The 25,912-nt window shown below is 40.7% G+C and overlaps 1 protein-coding gene across 1 annotated transcript in view; it reads left to right on the forward strand.

Annotated features, from left to right (window-relative positions):
• KCNH1 (potassium voltage-gated channel subfamily H member 1) overlaps positions 1 to 25,912 on the forward strand; it is a 176,791-nt gene that overhangs the window by 48,780 nt on the left and 102,099 nt on the right. Inside the window, exon 7 of the mRNA XM_053974421.1 lies at positions 1,097 to 1,526. Coding sequence (XP_053830396.1) covers positions 1,097 to 1,526 — 430 coding nt within the window. The remainder of the gene's footprint in view (positions 1 to 1,096; positions 1,527 to 25,912) is intronic.

Here is a 25,912-nt window from a genome sequence, read left to right on the forward strand (position 1 = left end):
TTAGATCTTGTCCAGATACTTAATAGAAATTGCTAGTGTGTTCCCAGGTAACAAATTACATCTGTCTCTGAAAATGAGTCAATGTAATCATGACAAATTCATGAAATAAAGGGAAAATATATTGCTGCAGTCTTGGGGAACATGAGTCAATATACTTTATGTAATTATTTAATAAAACATCTTTTCTAGTGCATTGAAGCAGCCTAAGATACTGAGGCAGTTGTATTTATGCAGGAATAAACAAACTTCCAGTAAAAGCTGGTGACCAGAAGTATGCAATTATGCATTTCCAGAAATACTCATTAAACCAGTCTGCTTAAATTTTAATCAGACTTCTATGTATGAAATAGTCTTGGTAAGAGGAAGTAGAAAAAAAAAAGGAAGGATTTTTATGATAGGCTATTCAGATCTTCTCATGCTCCAAATGAGTCTGAATTTTTTTATTTGACTTCTTGTGCAAATCTGTATAAAAGTTAACAGTACAAAGTCCTACATGCTGGCTTAATTCTGTTTCATGGGAGCCATATTATTTTCAGCACAGAAATACTGCATTGATATCAAAGCTGTCATAAAAAGGATATAATTTTGGGTTTAGTGAGATATTTGAAATATTTAATCTTTGTGTAGTTCATATGAGAAATGTCAGAGGACTGGTTATCAGTGCACGAATTTGTATAGGAAAGTGAAGTCATAGGAAATGTGTTGTAGGAAATAGAAAAACTACAAATGGCCAGGTACTGCCAGTATCTTTTGGCCTTCTTTATCTTTCTGACATTACATCTGACATGTTGCATAAGAATTCACAACTGGATATGCAATAGACAGCCTGTTGTTTGAAGGTTTTACAAAAGTATTTGTAAACCTATTCAAATAATCTGAAAAGGAAGTTCAGAGAGCAACCCACAAAATGGTAGTGGATGAAGGTAGGAGTGCATATATTCATCTCTGGAAAGGGTCACTAAGCTTTTTATCTGTCACAGTTTCTCTGTTATCTGGTGACTATCTGTTTTTTACAGATCACCTTGTTTCTTTGGAAGCTATAAATATTGTTGCTTTCACATGAAATCCTAATGGCCATTGCTCTTTGTCCTTCCAGGGCATCAGTAGCCTCTTCAGTTCCCTCAAAGTGGTCAGGCTGCTCCGGCTGGGTCGCGTGGCTCGGAAGCTGGACCACTACATCGAGTACGGGGCGGCCGTGCTGGTGCTGCTGGTGTGCGTGTTCGGCCTGGCGGCGCACTGGCTGGCCTGCATCTGGTACAGCATCGGCGACTACGAGGTCATCGACGAGGACACCAACACCATCCGCACGGAGAGCTGGCTCTACCAGCTGGGAGAGTCCATAGGGACTCCCTACCGCTTCAACGCCTCCGGCTTCGGGAAGTGGGAAGGCGGGCCGAGCAAAGATTCCGTCTACATCTCCTCGCTGTATTTTACAATGACCAGCCTCACCAGCGTGGGATTTGGGAACATCGCTCCCACGACAGATGGCGAGAAGATCTTTGCTGTGGCTATGATGATGATTGGCTGTAAGTATTAGAGATTCTGTCTTTCTTGTACACAACACCAAATAGCTGCATGTCATGAATGCTGATTTCATAAGAACATCTGGAATCCTGGTAAATGTGATGCAGCTAAAAATATTTCTGGTGGCAGTATTACACAATTCCTTACTGGTTAGGTTTAAATCACAAATAGGAGTATTGTTTTGACTAGCAAAAATTCAGTCATTTTGGAAAAAATATTCTGTCCATATCCTCTCAATATGGTCTTGTAAGTAAACCATAAAATGCTTAAAGCCTGAACTGTTAAGAATTAATGCACCTTTTTGCCTCCATTTTAGTATGTGGCAAACTCTTTTCATGTCTGAGAGCTGTACACATTTGGTAAGTGGGTCGGAGTGTGGGAGGAGGTCTGGGAGCACCGTCTTCTAAGGGATAGAGAACTGGGACTCTTTAGGAGCCACAAACTCTGCCGTGGGCTGAGCACATAGACACATCCTGAAGCAAGGGGGGTGAGGCTGTGCTTGGGCACCTCTGGCTCAGACATCCTTGTTAGAATGGGCACATGTTGCCAAGCTGTCCAACTTTTGGCCATGTTGTCATTTCAATGCAGGATCCGCATTCAAAGTGCCTTGAGAGCTACTTGGAGTTAAGAACCATATGGTGGCCACTGTTAAACTAGGTCATGGTTTTCTAGATAAGGGTGGAGTTTGAGCCAAAATAAGGAAAAAAAAATCTGCTTTGTCCATAGGAAAACTTGTCATTGTATGGAGAAAGATAGAAGCTTCTGTATGGTAACATTGCATCCAGAGTAGGAGAAAGTCAATCCTCACTAAGCAGAAAATGAAAACCAAATACATAATGAAACTCAATTAGCAGCACACTGCCTGTTGTATAAATGTGAACCTTTGATTCTGATGTGTCCTTTTACAGCAACACTGAAGTCACACACTGAGATTACATGTGCAGTGCTAAGTCTGACGAAGGTTAGTGAAAAAAACTACCGAGACAAGCATTGTTGATCACACAGGGATTGGGATATTTTAGCGATAAAAATTGTTAATTTTGTTTTTCTAGCTTTTTCCTCTGCCAAGAGTCCCATCATCCTAATAAAACACCTGTAGGAGAAGGCAAATTTTTGTAAAACATGGATAAAATTTTGCAGTTTTCTCATGACAAGGTGCATTAGACACTGTAGTGGTGTAGCACAAAACAGGCTTCCAAACATATTTCCTGATGAAGGTGCCCGTTTGATAGGAAATATCCTGATCTTTGGCTTATTGTTATGACCACAATACTAGCTAGAACAAGAACAGCTAGTATTAATCAGTATTATTATTTAGTGCTATGCTATGAATAATGATTAAGCACAGCCTTCAAAAAGTCATGGATGTACATGGGGCTCTTTTGGATTGTACCTGTTCCAAGCTCTTCATATGACAATGTGGCAGAAAGAAACTGAATTTATGCATAAATAATGTTGACTTAGATGAGCAGAAAGAAAATGATAACCTTTCTTTTTGTTTGTTTTATCCTCTGCTCATTTGAATAGCAATAAGTGCTGTATCAGAGGACTAGTGGCTTAAACAATACTGGGGCCAGCTAAGCTTACAGTCACGATTTCATTAGTAAGATCACCTTTGAAATTTTTACCTTATTTTTATTTCTCAAAGAAACTGACTTTTCTGGAAATGGTGATGGAGAAGGTGAACGTGTGAAAATGCCTTCAAGCCCCACTTTTTTTGCATGGGCCGAATGTGAGGCTGCCCTGCAGAAAGTCAGGGCACAGTGCATGGCAGGGACTTGCCCTCCCACTGAAGGGTGCCAAAGAAGCTACAGCTCTGTGGGTCCTGAATCCATTCAGAGTCACAACACTGCCTTTGCACCCTCCCTCTGATTATTGGTATAGATGATCTTGGCTTCAGTTTGCTCCACGAGCTGTGCTCCATGGTTTGGTAGGGGCACTCAAGAGCTGCTTCCCTGGAAGCAGATGCTGGCATCAAGTAGAGGAAAAGGAAGAGTTTTCTTTTAGAAGTGTGAGTTCTTCCTGCTCAGAATTATTTTTAATCCAATGGATTAGACTGTGCAAAGTTCTTGTACCTCTGGGAAAGGTTGGTCATGGTGTGTACACTGCCAGGTGATGTGGTGGCTTTGCAAGGCTTTCAAGTCCTTGTTTCTAGCAACTTGGTTTCTAGTTTTGTTTTGGTTTAGTGGATCTATATCTTGAATAGTTTCTGAAGAAGAAAGGTGTGAATAGCAGTGATACTTTCTTCTTTGATCTTGGATTGTTGTCTGTTGAGCCTCTGTTTCTGAAGAGGACTTGCTGTGTAAACAAGTGTTTTTAAGACATGCATTGCTGTCTTTTCCACTGGCAAATTGACTGAAAGGTTTGTGCTGCAGTCAGCACAGGCCTGTGGTGACATCCAAATGGGGTGTTTGTGCCAGAGAGGCTCAGAATATTAGAGTTATTTGAAAGCATAAGCAGTTCATAACTAGTGTCCTTCCATGTGTCTTTAGTATGCTTATGCCCAGAGAGATGGAGTTAACACTGTAATTCCATCTTTCGTAAGACAAAATTGTGGTTTGCCCTGCTGCTCAGGGCAGCAGGATACGTCCCCTTCTGCTCACTGCTGACTCCCTCTGTAAAGCTGATCCTGTGGCAGAATTTCATTTGTGTTGCATTAACTCTGTAGCCCCACTGACCACTAGTAATAGTACTTTGCTGTGATATCAGAGAGCTGTTTAAAAAAAGTAGGTAGGACCACTTCCATTTTCTCTTTTATTCGGGCTTTCATTATGGTAAATAATAAATCCAGGTAAGTTTTAATTAAAAATTTAGAAATACTTCAGTGAAGCTGTCCTGGACCAGTGGGAATTTTGGCTGAGTTGAGTGCAAATGTTGACCCAGTAAAAAATTTAATGTATGTTGCTTGTAGGGGGAGTGGGTACATCATATTAACTGTGCACAGACACTGGGAAGGCATGGTTGAGGTGAATAAGCTGTGTGTGGGTATTGAGCCTGTGGGGCTGACTCTGTTGGTTGTGTTTACACTTGGGACAAAGTTTAAGAAAGAATAGCTTTGTCTCAGCAGCCCTGGTCTCTGCTTCAGGGCCTCCTTCTGCAGGGAGGTGTTCTTGTGTTCTCAAATGCAATGATGCACATGCTGTCCTGCTGACCTCATTGTGGCTGCAGTTTTCAGAGAGAAAGTGTTTTGCTGTTGGTTATTTTGATATGGGAAGGTGAAGCCCCTAATTAGATTTGTGGGGCCTGTGGCATACTCATAACCCCAGGGATGTTTTGTCACTTCGTCAGCTCCCCTGGAGGGGGTAGGTGAAAATTGCTTTTGATTCTTGACCTCAAATAGTGCACATCTGTTTGGGAAGATCAAGTTATTTTAAAATAGAGATGAAGTACCCAGTGGCTGCTTTTAACAATTTCTCTTCTGTGGAAGCTTGTGTTTCTTATTACTGTGTAGCTGCTTTTCCTGAACACAGGGTGAATTGTAGTTTTGCAAAGCAAAATATCTTCACATCTCTGAACTGACCTGCATGGTTTTGCCTCTCTTTATTGAGTGTATGTGTGTGTATATATAGAGAGAAGGATGAGTTACTAGGGGAAGTAAAATCAATTAATTCCTCAGCTTAATTTTAAATGAAAAACATATTTGCTTATCCCTTTCCACAGATGGCCACTAAATTGCTAATTAATAGGGAAGATGTCTACAGACAGATCTTTCAGTGAGGCTGACATTACATAAAACCAGGCTTAAAACCACTGTCTGGGTCTGCAGAAAGACATATATTTTCCATTTTTAATACTTGAGGAAAAAAAAAAAGGTGTTTCAATTTTTGTTTTTTTCTCTATGGAGACATATGCCTTGAAATTACAGTCTTTATATATTTTTCTCAGTGATTCTGTCAGGTTGGTTTGGGTATTGTTTATTTTTCCTAAGCACTAGCAAAAATCAGAGGACTTTAATTTGCAGTTTTTGTATCTGGGCACTGTGTCAGCAATCCCCTTGCTATGCAGGTGGAGTAGGGATGATCAGTTTGAAAATACTTGGCATTCTTGACTTTTGACATAAAATAATACTGATGGATGCTTGCCTATTTGGATTTTGAGCAATGGAGCAAAATCCATCATTTTGGGAGCCTTTTGTTGATGTTTTCAGTTGCATTGAAAGATCCCAAGTTTTTAGTGTCTGTTGTTAGGTAGGAACTTACTGGAACTGATTTATTAAAGAAGTATGGATATTGATCTAGCACCAATATCCAACTGTGACGGACAAAAACTCTCCAGCAGTTTTAAAGTTAGAAAGTGTGTGTTTATTGCGACGCCGGACAGCGTGCGGGATAGCTCCCAAATACACACTGCACCTTTCAAATGATTACAGAGTCCTTTTATCCACACCAGAATTGAATACCCAAAATACAAATACATATTCATCATCTTGGTACATCCCATTCCTCGCTTCGTATGCTAATCATTTCAAAAGCTATTAAGCATGCGTAGTTTGTTCCTTGAAATGGGTTGGTGGTCCCTTTCTTGAGGAGGGGTCCCAAAATGAGGAAGTAAATGAAGTCTTCCTCATTTTGACCTTTCTACCTTTTCAATGCAAATATGACAAATGAACCTTGGTAGAACTCCCATTCCTTGTCTTCAATTGGTTTCAGAACAGAGGAGGCCCACAATTGTCTTATGTTCCTAAAAGCTATTTGTCAGTTTCTGTATTCTTCATTATAAACCCAGCTAACTAAACATTGTGTTGACAAGCAATCAATTATTAGTTAACTACTAACTCTTAACTTCATCAAGGCCTACTTACAAAATCCCTTTATTTTAATTAACTCTAGTAAAGCTTATCTCTAACTAAAATCTTAGCTCCTCTAAAATCTCTAAATCTCTTAAAGTTTATGTTTCAGAACTACAGGGCTGGAATCATTCAAAATAGGAAGGAAAAGGCACATGTCTGAATGCTAAATGAAATCATCAATTCCCCTGTGAAACACTACACTTAGACCAGATAGTGAGAGGGATCATGGAAAAAGACAAAAGTAGGAGTTAAAAGGTCAGATTCATGAACATGTATGCTTGCATACTGTGATGAATTGCCAGCCACTGAGTTGATTAATCAAAACAGTCCAGAAACCCAAGCCACTCCTCTTCTGGATGATGTAGTGTGCAACACGGGCATCATGCAGTCCTGCAGCACTTCAGCTGATGTCTCTGATTAAGGCAGACACAGATCCCAGGAGAATGGAGTAGCTGTCTCAGCTTTGATCAGCTTTGTCTGTGAATAGTTTCTTGCTCATTAGACAAAAAATCCACCAAAACCAAACCAAACAAAAACACTAAAACGATCCAGAAATGAGAAAAACATTGGGTAGATGTGAAAACATGGGCAGTTTTGTTTACAGCACTCCTGCTGAAAGGAATGTAGTTTGACCATCCTTGAGAGCTTTAAGAAAATCTTGGTGGCAGGTATCATGATGTACAGGTCAGTGTCAATTCTTCACAGCTGCACAGAGCATTGGTGTGCTTTGGTGACCTCCAGCAGGGTAAGAAGTGTTTAGTGGCTCTTTTGAACAAGGAAAGTGAGGAACTGATAAAGTAGACTATTGTTATCAAAACACCTGGACAAGTTATAGAGGCATGGCAGCATCATGTTTGATGATCCTCCTAAGGCATGATTTCCCCCTCATAAAGCAGGTCATCAGGTGAAAAGCAAATGGATGTGGCCATTTACTAAACATTTATCTAATGACAAGAGAAATTAATTTACCCCTAGAACCCCTTCTAGGTGGTTGGGGAATGTGTTGAAATCATTTTTGTTAGAAGCTGGTGGCCTGACACGAAAGGCCAGCCATGTGCCAAGTGTTAGTTATGTTTGCTGAGGGTATCATTAATGGGTGCAGCACAAAGGCCTAAGAGATTTTAAACCCAAAACCAACTTTCTCTGTGTTCATGGGTATTACCAGTACTATGTTTTGGATTTGGGGACATGCTGGGAAAGGAAGAAGAAACCTTATCTTGCAAAAACTGTCTCTTGAATTCCTAGTCTTTGTCATATCCCTGGCAAGATGACAACAATCTCTCAGATATCACACACCCCTTGCAAGCTCCTGAAGCTGCAGATGGCATACTTTCTATAGGGCTGATAGTTTTGCATAAATTTTCATTCTCATCTATCTTAGCCAACAGCAACACTACACTATTAGTTAATTTAAAGGCCTGGATTTTAATTTTTTAAAATTTATTTTTAATAAGTATGGCTGGTCTTTGCAGTTCTGTTCATTTACCCCTCTGTGCTGTGCCTTATTACTTTTTATTTGATGCTAGTCATGATATTTGAAGAGATGGTGTGTTATTGCTATAATTGTTAAGCAACTATTTGGGACTTCTGAATGTTATTTTGCTTGGATGCTTTCTCCACTAGAATGAACCACCAAAAGTGTTGTGGATATATTTCTGTGCTACAGCAAGTTTCAGCAAAGTGATAAGACTGGCAGAAAAGTGGGTAGAGTTTCCTTGTAGGTTAGAAGAGGGTTTAACTACTAGGGCAGGATTTGGTCTGGTTATCTCTAAAGGTGAAAATATCTCAAAGAATGTAAAGAATGAGTAAAAACCAAGCAAATAGAAAAAGGCCCAAAAAAAAGCCAACTCCAAAAATCAACAACAAAACCTCAAAGTCATTGTGATAAATAGAAATAAAACTGATAGACAAGGTTGTTTTTGGTTTTTTTTGGGTGTATAAACAATCCTTCAGACATCTGAGTCCTGAGGGATGCAATTTCCAGTGGAGCACGTCAGTATTTCTCATTGGTAAGCGTGGGGTGCACCAGGTCGTGGTGGCAGTTCCAGCCCCACTGATGAGCCTGCAGAGTTACATCATTGACATTCAGTGCAGACTGGCCATGGAGGAGAGATGCCATCAGTGCTGACAGGCTTCACAACACAGCAAAGTCAGAATTTAGCTCTTAAAAGCTGCCTCCTATTTGGATAAGGACATCCAGGACCTGCTTGTTTTTTTTCAGGATTGCTTGTACTGAAGCACAAGCCTGTTCCCCAGAACTCAGTATTGGAACCAGTCCTGTTTAATATCCTTCGGAATAATCTGGATGAGGGGGTCTAGTGTACCCTCAGCCAGTTTGCAGAGGACACCAAATTATGTGGCAGTGTTGATTTGCTGGAGGCCAGGAAGGCTCTGTAGAGGGATCTGTACAGACTGGATTGCTGTGCTGAGGCTAATGGTGAGGTTCAACAAGGTCCAGTGACAGGTCCTGGACTGGGGTCACAATAACCCCGTGCAGCTCTGCTGGCTTGGGGCAGAGAGACTGGAAAGCAGCCCAGTGGAAAAGGATGCAGGGGTGCTGGTAGAGCACCTGAGCATGAGCCAGCATGTGCCTAGGTGGCCAAGGAGGCCAGTGGCATTCTGGCTTGTATCAGAAATAGTGTGGCCAGCAGGACCAGAGCAGTGATTTCTCCCTCTGTACTGGGCACTGGTGAGGCCACACCTCAAATCCTGTGCTCAGTTCTGGGCCTCTCACTACAAGAAAGACACTGAGGTGCTGGAGTGAGTCCAGAGAAGGGCAGCAGAGCTGGTAGAGGGACTGGAGCACAAGACTGCTGAGGAGCAGCTGAGGGAGCTGGGAGTGTTTGGCCTGGAGAAAAGGAGACTCAGGAGACCTTATCACTTTCCTCAATTCCCTGAAAGGAGGCTGTAGCCAGGTGGGGGTTGGTCTCTTCTCCCAGCTAACAAGCGACAGGATGAGAAGAAATAGCCTCAAGTTGCACCAGGGAAGACTTAGATTGGATATTAGTAAATATTTCTTCATGGGAAGCGTGTTCAGGTATTGGAATAGAGTGCCCAGTGGAGTGGTAGAGTCACCATCCTGGAGGTTCTTAAAAGACATGTAGATATGGCACTTGGGGACATGGTTTAGTGATGGACTTGGCAGTGCTGGGTTAAGGTTGGACTCAATGATCTTAAAGGTCTTTTCCAATTTGAATGAGTCTCTGGTTCTATGATAAAACACTGGTGTTAAAGCCAGAAAAAAAGCCTTTATGTGACAGCTATCGAAATAGTGAATTCCTACAAAAATTGTCTCCAAGCGAAGATGGACTCAAAGTTGCTTTTCATGTTCACAACACAAGTGCTAATGATGTAATAAATCTGTCTTAGCTAATGACCATGGGCATATGAGGAATGGCCCATTCATAACGGGTTAGTTCCTTCCTCACCCCAACACATTTCAAAGCAAGAAGAAAGAAATTATTTTCTGTCAGTATATTAGTATGGCAATACTTTGTTTCCTGGCCTGGCTTGGGGAAGCTTAAATTAATTCTCTGTGAGATGTTATTTCTTAGAATACAAAAATGAGTAACCAGTATTCCCTTTCTTGTTATTTAAAGTGTATATGGCCAGATTAAAGCTAGATTAAATTATTACTACTAATTTTTTGGCAAAATATAATTTGGAAAGGGCAATGGTAATGGCCTGTATAATTTTGGCTGTAGGGAAAAAGAACATAAATATTCCAGAGCTACATCACATACCCATGCTTTATGAATTGTCCCTTGATATGTTATCTTGCCATAATGACTGAAAATTTCAGGCTGTACTTCAGCCTAATAGAACTAAAGAATCACCCTACCTCAGAGTATACTAGAATTTAGTTGCTAGAATGGTCCTAGGATATAGTCTGTATCTCTATCAGTACTCTGCAAATCCCATCAGGACAATTTCTGAAGTGAGATTTTTCTAAAAATTTCTAATTCTCAAGGTTTTTACAATCCATTTCTCTCCTGCAGAGTTAACATTGATCCCTAGGACATTGGACAACTTTTGAAAGAACTGTAAATGCAAATGGAGAAAAAATAGTTCTGTTTGACAGGAGAGAAGATGAAAGCTGTGAAGTGTTAATAGTTTAGTTTTTCCAGGATTTGAGGAGAGTTCACAGTACAGTAATGTTATAGATAATTGCCTTTTCTTTTTGTTTTACACAGTGTTTCTAAATTTTGTCTTTTAACTCTTTAATAGGAAGGAGAAGGATAAGGAAAATAAGTAGGTGTCCCAGCAATGGACATCTTTCTTTTTCACCTCATGTGTTTCATGTCACATGCAGGATTTTGCTTTCTTTAGACATTTCTAACATTACTTCCTATAAGTAGATTTAAAATACTGAAATATGCTGGCTCTATCAAACTTTAATCAGAATGTGCAACCAACTTATTTTAAAATCTAAAGGAACATGATTAACCCAAGTTAATTTGTGAGAGAAGAATGTGATGCATCCAGAGCATGGACTGAGAGAGCAAGAATATTTCAGGCAGGAACCAGGGGATAATTTGCAAAATAAATACTTTGTTCCCTACAATAAAATGAAGACTCTGCAAGAGACACAGTACTTTGCTATGCAGGACAGCAAACCTTGGGGTTCAGTTTACAAATTTATTCTTAGATTGCTGAATTACACAAGTGCAATCTAGAAGAGCATGGCTTGTCTGTCAGAACTATATTATGGATTTCCACTTGTGGAATTAGCTAAATATATGCAACATACAAAAAACTTGACAAATTTTTCATTGTCTCTGCATTCCTGGGAGGCCTTTCCTTAAGCAGCCAACTGTATTGCTGAAGGATGGCAATCCTGGACAAGGATTTGGTTCTTCACAAGTCCATTTCTGACTAAGGAAAATCCAATTAGATAGGCATGGGGGAAAATATAGTAAAAGAGTACATCCACCCATATGACACATTGTGCCACTTGTCACCAAATATGTGGAATATGATGGAAGTTCTGAAGCATCTTCTAAGCACTTTTCACTTCTGCATCAGCCTCCAAAAATTATATAGTTATTTTAATATCTACATTCTTCTGGACTCAAACAGGCCTACTGCAGGTTACAAAGTGTTGGAGTGGAAATAGCTTGCCTAGCTGGAATGTGTGACTGGTTCATAGATCATGATATGACCTTAGCCACTTGAATAAGCAGTCTCATGACATCTTGAGAATGAATAAGGCTTAGTTGTGCTTACCAGATCAGTGAGTTTTAGTGCATTTGGCTGCTTTTATATTTTAAAGGAAGATTTGGCTGTTTATAAATGTGATAGGGAATGTTTTAGGGGAGAGAAATGCAATTGTGGGTCATAGCAGTCTATTTCTTGGAGTTGAAAGCTCTGAAATACAGTAGATCTGAGCTTGAGTTATTACCTGAAGACATATCCTATCAAAAGCAGCAGCCTGTTGGAAGAAATTCTGATCTACTGAGAGAATATGGAATATATGTAAAAATATCACTATCTTTTATCCACTGTGCAGCAACTCTTGCTGCTACTGGTGTGAAAAATGTGGAAGGAGACAAGTAGTATATTAATAGTTAGGTCCTATTGCCTGGAAGAAAAGTAGAAAAATTTATTCTTCTAACCAAAGGATTTTGGCAGCCAGTAGGTTCTAAAATCTCAAGTGTCTTACAGTAAAGAATGAAACAGTTGAGGTATGAAGGCCTGACTTTTCTGACTCACCTCAACATGAATTAGGAATGATTTTTTCCTTCTTTGAAATCAAACCAGTAACTGTACCAAGTGGTGTGGAATTCAGATTTCTGGTGAGATGATAGGCAAACCTTGCCTTCCCCTGTCACCATCCCAAAAGCAAGTATGTGTTGGTTGGTGGGTGCAGGTGAGCAGGATGATTCGGGTTTGTGGTTTGGTACTTCTTCATTGTTTTTGCAAGGATCTTGCAGGACTTTCACTACTAAATAAGAGGGAACTGGAGATTGATAATATCTTTGAAGTGTAACAAGGCCAAATGGAAGGAGACAGAATTGGACTTAAGATAATTAATTTCTGCCTTTGAACTTGAATGAGGAATTTTTTTGCAAGTTATTTTCTGATAAAATTAAGATTTACTAGGAAAGCATGAAAAATAATATTGGAGGGTTTGGGTCATCCTGGTCCACAAAGGTCTTAAGCAGTCTCAGAGCTTCTAGAAACTTCATCAAGTGAATTCTGAAAACTGTAAGCTTACTTATTACAGTTGTATGACTTACTGACAGTTTGTACTTTTTGTACAAGTTTTGCCAAATACGAAGTAGCACACTTGCTCCAGTTTTGAACCAACACTTCCTAATGTTTCTGTCCAAAACCTTTCCCCTCTTTCATATTCAGAAGGCAAATCAGTGGAATTTCATCTCCTAATGGTCAGGCCTGCTGTGGCATTTTGTGTGTGTGGTCCTGGACAGTGTGCATCCTTTTGCATCAAACACACAGATCTGGCAGTGATTTGGTCTTGGAAATAACCCAGTATCCACTGAGACTAGTTCACAAAACTGCACCCTAAATCTCGTGTGGCCTATTTCCAGTTCTCTTTCCTAAAATGGACCACCATTTTTCTCTCACTTCTCTCTATAGACCTTCATTTCTGGGCTTGTCACCACTCTGAGCTTTGCCATCCCACACTAGCAGCATCATCCTGCTTTTATTTTTTTTTTTCCTCACAGAGAAAATTTTTTCCTCACAGAGAAAATTTAACAAGAAACAAGGAACCAGAAAATATATTCAATTTGATTTGTTCTGCCCCTTTGCTATTTGGGAGGGAAGTTGTTATAAATTGTAATTCCTTGAGCTTCTCATTCCTTAACCATTTACTGAACTTTAAAATTCTTGTCGAGATTACTTCATTTAAATCCAGAGGGAGAGAGGGGAGAGGAAATTAAGGTGATTTCCTATATTGCAACAGTGCAAATAAGTTTTGATTGCTTGATTAACTTCTGTTTTGAATAATTTTGATTCTACTTATTTTTTCTTCATAAAAGCCTTTCTTTTCATGACCTAGAAAATTATAAAATCAATTTTATCAGGAACTAAGTATGCCAAAACTAAAGATTTTAGGAACTGTCTTTCTCACACTCCTTGCAAATGAGTTGACTGCAGGTTAGTAATGAGATGACAGCTACAGAATGTGTGAGGGGGGAAATGGGCATTTTTCTGGAAAGGAGCCTTATTCCACATTAAATTAGCAACCTCCTGTGAAAATCATAGAGGAATTACCAAACAGAAATCACTGTGAGCAAACCACTGTGCTGTGTAGGTGCTGCACAGACTGTGGGCATTGGGAAGGAGAAGAGGACCTATCAGTGTGCTGCCTTTGGCCCATAAAGCTGTTCTGATCCACTCATGCAGTGAAAACAATGTCTAACAGTGCTCTGAACCTTCATGTATGTGGTAAACTGAAGTGACTGGAGGCTGTGCCAGGTGCTGTCTGGAAGAGGCATTGCCATCCCATTGCTGGTGCTCTGTAGTGTGGCACAGGGGAGCTGAGGCCGTATCGAGGTGAGGTGTTAACTGTGCTGTTACCTTCCATGACCTATTTTCCCTTCTTTGCCATTCTTAGGTAATTAGACTCTGTGCAGGGAGGTAGGGAGGGACCTGCCTCACGTTCCAGATGCTCCTGTTTGTTCCCCATGCTGCATGCATTGGTGTAGGTGTTTCCAAGAGGCACCTGATAACAGTGAACCACCTGTAGATGCTGGCTTGGTACTGCAATATGCCATCTGAACAAGAGGCAGCTTTCTGGAAAAAAAAGAAAAGGGGAGAGGCAGGTGAGTCAGATTTTTTTATTTCCCTCACTGATATAAGAGAAGACAGCACACTTGTTGTGAAAACCACAAGAGTCAAATCAAAACTTCTCCATGTATGTTCAGAAGTATGAGAACAGCAGTACCTGTGAGGCAGAGATCTCTGTGACATTGCCAGGCACCTTGTCAGGAGTGACTCGAAGCAGCCAAGTAGATGGATGCTCCTGTTTTCCAGTGGTGGCATCAGAAGGTCCTTTCAGGCCAGTACAGCTGACTGTCTGCTTTTTTGGGCTTCTGCTGGTCAGTTCCCAAGTGCACTGACAGGTGTGAGATGGAAGAATGTAGGTTACTGTGATTCCCTTGCTTCCTTTGGTGTTATGATGAGGTGTGTGTGGGTGAGCAAAAGGGAGAACAGGTGTTGAGAGAGAGAAATAGAACTTGAAGTTGAAACTAAAGTTTCTCCTTTTCCTTTACAAACTCTTAAACTTCCTTTTTGACTGCTTTCCAAAAAAACCCAGAAACTAATATGGTGCATGTTTAAAATAGCTGTTTCTTCATGCTGGTTACAGACCGGTAGCCCAAAAGATGGGCAGTGTTTCTCTTCTTTGGCCCTTGTGGCTGAAAGAGTGTGGTTTGAAGTGTGATGATGCATTAAAGCAGACAAAGACTTGAACAGGGAATTTGAGAGAGTTATTTATGTGAGGAAAAATGCATGCTGGGGCATGAGGTAAGTATGGCCAGTTGACTGTGCTGATTTTATCAGGTTTGATATTGTACTGTACAAAGTGCATGAGATTCAGATTGTGATTATGCCAACATAGAAGATATCTCCTTTCATGAGGGTGCAGTTCAGGTCCAGAATGGAGCTATCTTTTATTCATATGCAACCTTCAATAATACAGAAGACTGGAGGGAAGACTACTGTTTTTTGGGACCATTGTGTTTTATCATTGGGCAGCCATACAGTAGAAAATGCTCTGAGTCATTGCCAGTTCGAGTTGAAATGGAAAATATGATACAGCAGGCAACTATATGCAAAAAAGTATGAATGGCTCGGTACATGGAGTTCTGGTACAACTGCAAGGGTCCAAAGCAGAATGAAATGGGCAGTTCAACAGTGAAATGCTGGGGTAGATAAGACATACAAAAACTGAGGAAGGTGACAGCCTGAGAGCAACCACATTTCTCAAGCTGTTTGCCTTCAGTTGGGAAGGACAACAGTCTGCTGTGCAGCTTGTCTTCTCCTCTTGCTTTGGGGGACTAGCTGTGGTAGAACTGGTCAGGAACAGAACTAACTTTCTAGCCTTGCACACTCTGCCCAAACAGGTGTGAATGTTGAATCAGTGCTGATGACACAAATACCACCCTTGTGGCAGTAGTTACGTGTTTTCCTTCCTACAGCTGTTCTGTAAGCAACATCATGGCTGTACTCACTCTCCAGAGATTTAATATGAGACAAGGTCAGGAGGGGAGAGCAGTGGGGAAGAATTCTGGGAAAGCAGCTGCATGTGAATGAGAAAGATTTCCTGTAAGCTTTTGATGTTGGTTATTGCCCCCTGTTGGGGGCAGGATCTGTGGGCCCACACTTTAAGGTAACACTGGAGATGGCTGAAGAATTTGATTAATTTTGGGTAAATGGGCAGTGAAACAAGCTGCTTCACAGAAGAAGGCAATATGGGTTGAAGAACTTAAATCTGAGACTGCTATGTTTATACATGTGTGTGTGCTGCTAGTGCTGCTTTTTCCTCCTTTAGTTGCTGTCTCTAGCCTTAAACCTGCCAGAGAATATGTCTTTTTACGTTTAAGAGAAGAGTATCTGGTTTTGTACCATTTTCTATGCAGTGATGCACAAAACGGTTGATACACAGTAAGGTTTGCCTGAGGCCAACACAGCCAAATTTCCTGCTGGTTGCTAATGGGAAAGTTTGTCCTTCAGCAGCTACACAGCAGTACTTCTGTTCTAGCAGTTTTGGAAGACTTTACCATCAGTTGCCAGCTACCTGGTGAGCCAGAGCTCTCCTGTAAAGCAGAGCTGCTTTCCCAACCAACCTGCTCTTTAAAATGCCCATTGGTTGTTGGTCATTTTAAATGCCACAGGATTTCTTGCTTCTCTCAGTTCAACAGGCTGTAGATTCATCTAAAGTGGAAAAAAAAAAAAAAAAAAAAAAAAAAAAGCGCATTTACTGTAGTTACAGCTGAGAAACAGCAAATTTCCTCCCAGTTTCTGCTGATCCCAAGTCCAGGGAGGGTAGGGGAAGCAAGCTGCTCCTTGGTGCCCCAGTTCTGAATGGTCAGGTCCCCTAGGGGAGGGAGGGCAGCATAGAAATATTCCAGATGAAGAAAATAACATGCACTCCACAAAACCTGTTTACCCTAAGGATCAGATTTTACTTTTGGGTCAATTTCTCCTCTCCTGGCTCCAGCCATGCTGTTCCTGAAGTGTTCTGGAGAGTTGCAAAGACTTGAGAACCCTGTGAGAACTGCCAGTGTTTCAAGAACTTTTGCAGTAAAGGAAGGTAAAACATCTTTCATTAAAGGGTTGGATTTCTTCTGAACTTGACTCAGAATCTTGCAATTGCACTTACTCTTCTCATAGAGATTTTAATATGTTGTCAGTTTTCAATGTTCAAGCAAAAAATTGCCTATTGGAGGAATTAGAGACTGTTTTGTGTGCTTTCACATCGTATTTTTGACCAGTATTTTTCATGGGTACTTGATAATTTGTAGTTTAGCTTCAGATTTTCCCTACTTGGTACACTGCAAACCTGACTTTATGTTGCTATGTCTCTGAGGCAGAATAGATTTATAATTTATTACCTTTGTTATTATCACACTTATATAAAACAATGAACCTAACATTAAGAATTATAACTATCTGTGCTGGTGACCCACTGGAAAACTCTGACCTTAGACAGCAGGAGACAAGAGAGACATAAGAGCATATGATTTTTCAAGTTAGGGATATACATACCTGTATGTCAATGGCACATAAGCAGAATGTTTAAAGAGAAAATGTAGATGAACTGTAAAAGTTAAAATGGGAATTAAAAACTAAAATAGAGAAGCTTAGCAGCACAGGCTAACTCCACCATCTTAAACCCCCCAGTTATTTGTGGAAACAACTGCACTTTCAATGCTGGCACTAATATTTCTGGTCCTGTCAGGTAGGAGCTGCACCTTGCAGGTATGCACTATCTGCCAGTATCAACAGATAAGGTCAGTGCTGATACCTGGGTAACAACAAAACCATACTGTGCTTCTGTATGCCTTGTGTGTGATCTCTGTGCTCTTTCTCTGTAGTGAATACACTGGGTATGCTGTAATTTGTACTGTGGACTTGAAAAATCACACTCAGATAAGCAAACAGAGCATAACAGCTATGATAACAATTATTTATCAGAAAGCGGATGGCCAACAGGACCAGGGAAATGTTCATCTCCCTATACTTGGCACTGGTGAGGCCGCACCTCAAATCCTGTGCTCAGTTCTGGGCCTCTCACTACAAGAAAGACGCTGACGGGCTGGAGTGAGTCCAGAGAAGGGCAGCAGAGCTGGTGGAGGTCTGGAGCACAAGACTGCTGAGGAGCAGCTGAGGGAGCTGGGAGTGTTTGGCCTGGAGAAAAGGAGACTCAGGAGACCATATCACTTTCCTCAATTCCCTGAAAGGAGGCTGTAGCCAGGTGGGGGTTGGTCTCTTCTCCCAGCTAACAAGTGACAGGATGAGAAGAAATAGCCTCAAGTTGCACCAGGGAAGACTTAGATTGGATATTAGTAAATATTTCTTCATGGGAAGTGTGTTCAGGTATTGGAATAGAGTGCCCAGTGGAGTGGAAGAGTCACCATCCTGGAGGTATTTAAAAGATGTGGCTATGGCATTTGGGGAACGGTGTAGTGGTGAATACGGCAGTGGCAGTTGGGGTGGCAGTTGGACTTGAAGATCTTTAGGTCTTTTCCAACCTCAAGAATTTTATGATCATGTTCAATATAGCTTGATTGAACCCATGTCTTCTCATTAAAATGGGAAAACAAACACAACCCTAAAACAAAGAGCTTTTTTTACTGATGGCTTTGTTCATTCCACAGGCTGATGATGTGCTTTGTGTTATTCCTTATGTTCTGAGTCCTTCCTACTATTTATGATTTTACTGCTATTATCTGTCTGCTGTCATTATGATAGCATTAGAACAAAATGTAACAACATCTATAATTAGGGTTGTCTACACATTTTCTCTCTATTTTCCATTTGACTCATGTTTGTAACTTTCGAAATCTTTCAATTTTCAAGTTGAGATAATGAAGGTCAGCCATTTCTGAGAGCAGGGGTGGTGTGTATCCATTTTTAAAAATGGTATTTTGATCTTCAGAGCAGGTATATAAGAACAGCAGGGCTGGATATTAAAATTTGACAGCAAGAGAATACTCGTAGAAGAGGATTCTTAGAAAAAACCCAAGTCTTCTTTCAAGAAAGATACCAGCAATGTAAGGACACTTAATAGTGACCTATTGGAAAGTGTTGAACTTGAAAGACACACAAAATTATGCAGTTATTGAGATAGCCATATACATAGTTTGATGTCAGTGGAAGTGCTGAATAGACATGAAAATTATATGTATTGCCTTCTCTGGATGAAACCCAAGAGAATGAATCATGCAAAAAGATGGGCATGTGTAGGACCTGAAAGTCACTGCTCTGAGGACAAGCTAGGACATGCAGGCACCCTTTAGCTGCCAGTGCCCACAGCCCAGCCCACACACAAACCTGTGCTGTGGGGAAGCACCCACTGGAAGAAGCAGCGTGGGCTGGCCCCCAGCTAGCTGTGGCAGCAGTAGCATCTGGTGAAGAAATGGTGCTGCTGGAGCCCAGGGCATGAGGGAAGCTTAGGAGCACCTGGGAAAAGGTGATGGGCGATGGACACATTGAACTTTTAGTCAGTGGCTAGTATGTACCTACTGCATGAGCTAGGCTGGTCTGGGGTAGCGGTGCCTTTGTAAGCTTGCTTCAAACAGCACAGCTGTGGTTTTCTGCAGAGGGGGTTGGCCTTGCACCTGCACGTGCTTTTTAACATGTCTGGTTTTCAGCCAAGTGTGACTTTTTGCTTTTTATTATAAAAGTTCGGGCTTTTTATGTTGTTTTGCTTGCTGAGATCCTTAAAAGCATCCTCCTTTGTGTCTTCTTTTGGGGAGTAAATTCTTTTCTGCTGTGTTTCACTCTGGTCCAGTGTGATACTACAGAATGCTGTGTTTGCTTCATTTCAGGCACTGATTTTTAGATATTTGGGACTGGCCATAAGTGAGTTAATTGGTGATGCTAATTGGTGATTAACCTAATAATGGCTTTGATTATGTTAATTAAACTCTTGTCCCAGATGGCAGCTGTTAAGTCATTTGTCTTCAAGCTCTCCCTCAGCTGGGGTCCTTCTGAAACCTGCTGGTTTGTGTTGGCAGGGTTGAGTACTGAGTACTGTGTGATACTCACACAAGTGTCAGCACCAACACTGTACTCAGTTTTTTCCCTTTAATTTTAAACTTCCACCTGTTAAAACCCTATGGTAAAAATTTAAATGTCATTGATCAATTTCTGTAGTGTGGCTTTCTGGAAGTTCTCGCAAGTATAACTGTTCTCCAAGATGATGGGAGAGAGCCTATGGCAGCTGCTAATGCTAATTTGCCTTTTGGTGCATGTATGCACTTCGTGGGATGCTTATGGATGCTGGATACACAGATCATGAAACAAAACCACAGCAGTTCACTAAACATACATCTGGGAAGACTGGGCCAGGTTGTGGTTTTCCTGAAAGCAAGGAGAGAAGTGGATCTTCTGTATGGATTGCTACCTGACAGAAAACAGTGTAGAAATGAATATTTCAGCAAGAAAAGACTGTAACTGTGATGGAGGGAGTTGTGTGGCAACACTGATGCTGCTACACCTTTTCCAGAATAACTCAGATCTTTTAAATTTGAGTAAGTAAGCAGATGTCTCAGACAGACTTGTCCACAGCTTTGTAGCAACTGCAGTAATTTCCATGCTGCTTTTTTAGCGGGTTTTCATCCAGTCAGAACAGTCTAAGAAACTGTAAATGCAATGAAAAGGGAACCCGGGCAGTTCGTGCAAATGTATATTATATGGAAACATAGATTTTTCCTGACACTGCCCCGGTACCGTAGCTTTTAATGCTCAGGGAATGAGCAAAAAATTAGTACGAAGTACTAATGCAGAAATTATGTTGTCTTAATTCTGGTTTACTGAAATTGGTGACAAACACACACAGAATGATGAATTTAGCTTTGTATGTCTGTAAAACTAGTATTTCTACTTGCAGAATATTTCAGTTTGCCCGTGTTTTGTGGTTGTGGTCTTTTGGGGCATTCAGAAGCCACACGTTGTTTGGATTGTTTCAGCTGAGGGTGCTCTGCAACTGGAAGTATCAAGCCTCAGGTCAGAAAGATTGCTTTTCAGAACTGAGGAACATTTTAAATTGATGGCACATTTACAGTGAATACCTTTCCAGAAGACTGAACAGCACCAAGCCTACAGAAGCCAGTTCCTTTAAACAATGCCTTATCCCTTGTGATTGCTCTGACGATTAAATAACTTCAGAGTTGAAAAAGTTTGAATGGCATTTGCCTTGAGCATTCTTGTGCAGTGCTTTTTTTAATGAGCTCCCACACTGCCAGCTTGCAACTTTTAGTATTTAAAGCTTTCTGTGTGCTTCACTCTTACTGCAGTGTTGATAAATTTGGTTTAAGACTTTTATTTGCAGTTGTCCTTTATTGTGTGAAGTGTGAAAGTCTCATGCATTAAGGCAAGGAGAGGTTTTATGTTTGTTACTACTTAATTCTGTTCTAACTTGAATCTAGCTGGACGTCTGAATGTACTAGACTGTAAGTACAAGGGCAGAATAATACAGGAAAGATAAAAACTGTGATAATGAACCCTCAAAGATTCCAAAGTATTTTTCAAGACTTAACAAAATACTTATACATTTTAATGAAACTGCTGTGACAAGACTTTACCACTATGCACTACTGTTGGAACTGCTAAAAGTACATTGCTTGTATTCTAAAGGCTGAGGAAGAGGAGACTCTATGAAGTGCCAGCAGAGGGAGTCAGGACTGGCCATTAATTGCTGTAAATTTTCAGATCCCAGTGGTCATCATCTGGAAGGGAAAACATATTATTAATGTGTGAGGTGAAGTAAAAAAGGTTTCCCTTAAGAATCTTCTGCCTTTTGTGTGATATGTTAGTGTATTTTTTCCCTCCTGCATTTGGATTAGGAATATGAAGACACAGTCTATTCTATTTTGGATATCCTCATAGTGATTCCATTCAAAAATGGTTTTCTGAGCAATTTCCCTCTTTCCTGTGCCCTTCTCAAACAACACTAATATGTCGTAGTCTTTAGAACTGTTCAGGATTTAACACCTCTAGCTTGTCACTGATGGAAAAATAATGGTAAATGGGATAGATCCCCATAGGTGGGGAGGAAAAGTGGTTCAACATGCAAAATGTTGGCAGCATGCTTAGAAGAACCACTGTCTCCTCTCCTCCCAGCTGCAGAGCAGTGGCCTCTGTATGGATGGGATGGATGCTGTCTCTGATGGCACACTGATGATGAGAACTTGGGCAAGTGAAAATGCTCTGAAGAGATTTGTGGCTGTGCAGAAGCTCTCTTTTCTGTCAGTCTGCAGATTAACACAAAGGACTTCATCCCTCTCTTTCACACCTTGCTTGTGACAACTTGTTTACTTAGGCTTTGTATGAAGGATATTGTTAGGACCCAATGTTTTTGTCCTCTTTAGAGTCCTTTGCAATAATCTCTCTGGATTTGTTGTCTAGTGTTCCTTGGCTTGTTTTAAAGTGTTTTTTTTAAAATCTTTCTGGCTTGTTCCCTAAGCTTTCATCGTTGAAATAATGGAGAAAAGCAAATAAAAATCATAGAGTATTTGCTTTAAGATATAAAAATGGATTAATTTATACTCATTAGCCTCTAGCAAAGACAACATTCTCACTGGAGTATTTGTTATCACTGGCACTGTGTTCTGTTGGTCTGACTTGCTCAGTCTAAAGGGTCTTGCATGGCAATCATGATGTTGACACGCTCTTCAAACAAAGTTTTTAGGGATGCATGTAAACCACAGCTCAGCCTTCTACTGCATTTCACTTACTGACCCTGTTGAACGTGGTCCCAACTCAAACTGCTTCTTCATTAAGCAGGCTTTTGGTACATTTTATTTGTAATGGAGATTCAGCCAGAGACAGTGTTTTTCTTCTGGAATTTACCCGACATTCAGAGAGATTGGTGCTTGTTGCCCTCTTGAATTTGCAGAAGGTCCTGGATACTGCAAACAGTGTTATGACCTGCAAAGGAAACAAGCTGATAGGCAAAGAGCAAAGCAAAAGGTGGAAAAACCCTGTTGCTTGTCTCTTCGGGGCTGACAGTGTGGGGCTGGTGGATAGGGGAGAGGCCCTGAGCTGGCAGGTTTGGGTTGAGTTCCCAGCTCTCACACACTCCTCTGTGGCCATATACAAACTGCTCCAGGTCTCTGCTTTGCCTGTCTTGCCACTTTTAATTCTTCATGTTTTACTAGTGCAGAGTGGCTTGCATTGTGCTCTGTACACACCATACCATTGTGTATCTGTTCCTTCCCTCTGCAGTGCCACTGAAGTGTCTTTTAATCTTGGACTGTGTTGATATCAGTAAAGCCAAGCCTATGCAGAAAACTGGACATTTAAACCCTCTCTGTGCTTTTTTCACAAGTTCATTTATCAGCTGCTCCTTTGTGTTCTGTGTTCCTAACCTCACCTGCATTCCTTTTCTGCTCTTTTACCCCGTGCTTACATATTTAGGTTTGTATCCCTGTCCTTTCCCTTCTTACCCTCTTCCTATCTGTGAAGAGACCCAATTCTCCTGACCATCTAATTTAACTTTGATTCCCGCCTAGTCATTAGGCTTCTCTACTGAGGCCAAAAAGGTCTGGCAACCTCTTTGATGGGTTTGCTAAGCTGTTGATTTAAATTTTACTGGCTTTGTGATGCAGAGAGACTGCTAAATCACTGCTCCCATGACAGGGTTCTGAAAGGCTGGAGGAAGACAGGGTATTGAATAGAAAATTGGAAGAAGTGAGAGAAAATAGGAGGGTAGAACTTCTGGAAGGAAGCATGAAGAGTAATTATGGGCCAGGTAGATGACAAGAGTTTGACAGGGAGAAATAATTTTAAAGAAGAGTGTGTAGATGTGCAGATGGAGAAAGGCAGGATAGAAAAAAGAGGGACATTTGTCAGAAGGAGCTGAAACCATGGTGACTGGATTCTGAATGCTCAGCATCAGGGCTGATATTTAAGGACAACTTAAAGAGGTTCTAATCAAGAAAGTCCAGCTGTGTGGTTTCAAGTAGATTCTCTTATTAAAAAACCAATCCAAAACAACAACGAAACCTGCCAAAAAATAACCGGAAACAAACAAACCGACTCCAACAAACAAAACACCTAAAGAAATCCAAACCCAACATTGAGGCTGTGTACCATTCAAAGCATGTCAAGAGAGCTTGACAGAAAAATATTTTAATAGCCTGCTGCTCTTGTGCTGATTGATTACAGCAACAGCTCAAAGATAAGCATTCTGTCAAGAATCATTAATATCTGTCAGCCAGTAGTAGCTATGCAATATCAAAAATTCAAGCTGTTGAAAAGCATTCTATCCTTGCCTTGTGCTGAAGACCAGTAAATGAATATTCATGGTAGCACACACAGCTTACAAACAGTTCTTCACTTCACATAGCTTTCAAAAGATGAGCATGCAGGTTATTACCACAGTTTAGGTATGAAAATAAGTTCCTGCTTTTTAACTTCTTTATCCTTTGACAACTTCAATTCCTGTAAATGACATGGAATTTATTTACCACAATTTTTTCCCAAATCTTACTATTCATCTCCAATCTTATTATTCATATTCCAATGAGCTGTAGGATTTTCTTGTTGCCTTCATCAGTGGGAAGGAAGAATTTAAGATCTGGAAGATTTAAGATGCTACTTAGGTGATCCTGTATGTGGCAGAGAATTTAATTATAGAAGGCAAGTTCTTCAGTGCTCAAACAAGGAAAAGACTGTGACAACTGCAGAAACTCTTCTGGAAGTCCTCTGATGTTCTGAAAGTTATCCCTGATCTGTAAGAATTATCAGGGAATGTGACCTTCGTGACTGCTGTGGGGTTAAGCTACATCCAGTCTTGTGTCAGCAGACAGTTGGCATCTGGGGAGACTTTTCCTTTTGGAATCCAAAGATAGGATTTAAGTTCAGGAGGAGCCATTGCTCTTATGTTGTGTACCCCATATCACAGTGATGAAAGGTTTACTCTGAGGTTTGACTGCTGATGCTGTGCTAGGGTTTACTTATTCTGAGATTTTGGTTACTTTCACCAGTTGGTACAACTACCGTATTTCCTTGTGATTCCTAAGACTTTGTTCATGCACACATGTGAAATCACTTCAATGGATCTTAGAAATTAGTTTCCCTGGGATCTTTTGGAAGTGCTAGGATAGTAGGTGTTCTCAATCTGCTGTGGCTGGTCAAGTAAAGCTTCTCTGAGCAAGCCTGCCAGAAAACACATTATTCTGTGGAGAGGTGAGAGCAGAGTCTGTGTTTATGTCCAGAGATATCTGCCTTTTCCATTCTAATCCACTATTTCATGGTTCAAAGGCTTCAAGGATATGGAAATATTGGGAACACACCCCTGCTGTATTTATGGAGATTGGAACAGTTCTACTAGTAAAACCTCTTTTCCTTTCCTTTCTGTTTGATTCAAAATACTCAGTCACCTATAGGTGAAGGAACTCTTCAGAAAAACGGAAGATCTGAGTTCAGGTCTCTGTTCCTGCATTGATATTTGAAACAGGCCTGTTGTATCCCAGATGTTCAGTGACTGCAGGGGATTATACTTGTAGTATAACCTTCCCAATTGTTCTTCCCTAAGCAAGGAAAAGCTTTGTGTGCCTAACTATTGGATGAGGTTTGTAGCTGCAAATTACTGACAGATATTTCATTGCCTTTGAGAGTCCTCTGTACTTTCTGTTGGACAGCTTCAGCTTACTAGCATCTGCAAATGCCATTCCTGGGTGCCTGGCAGGTACTGCACAAGCAGAATAGCTCTCTAAAAAGGTCCCAGTGGGATAGTAATACATCCTTACTTCTGGCTGTATATGTTTGTTTATGTGCAAATATATTTGCATTTTGTGGTGACTTGCTAACAAAGCACAAAATGCAGCTGCCTGATATCTTTTAGATGTCAGATGATTTCTGTGTAATATTTACTTTAAAAAGAATATAGGCAGTATGTCTTACCCAATAGCATCTACCCCTGATGATCATAATTATCCTTTTGAGAAGGGAGGTATGGAACTCCCAGCGGTATGCATGTTTACTGCTGCTTTTAGTCCTGCTGAGTTCTAATAAAATAGCAGACTCAGCCTGGAAGAGAAGTACTTTTAAGACTGAAGCCATAGGAAGAGAAATGAATACCTGTTTCAGAAAGTTAGGCTGTTACCCTCTTCACTACTCCAGAGGCAAGTATTCCTCTCACATGCAATCATCTGCAGTTTGTCATTAAAAACACAACAGTGGTTCCAGTTATTTTTTGATAAACCATCTGTGTCTTCACTAGCCTGTCATTTCACTCGTCAGTAAGGAAGGGCACCCTTGAGAAGCCACTGTGAGTTATTCCCATGTCACATTCCTGTAAATACTCTGTGCACCTCTTGATTTTGGTCTGCAAGCACACCTGTCATTAGTGTGTGGGAGGAGCATGACTCAGCCCTAGTCATTCCAGTGACAATCATT

This window comes from Vidua macroura, chromosome 3 (genome assembly GCF_024509145.1).
Source record: "Vidua macroura isolate BioBank_ID:100142 chromosome 3, ASM2450914v1, whole genome shotgun sequence".
Taxonomy (NCBI): Eukaryota; Metazoa; Chordata; class Aves; order Passeriformes; family Viduidae; genus Vidua; species Vidua macroura.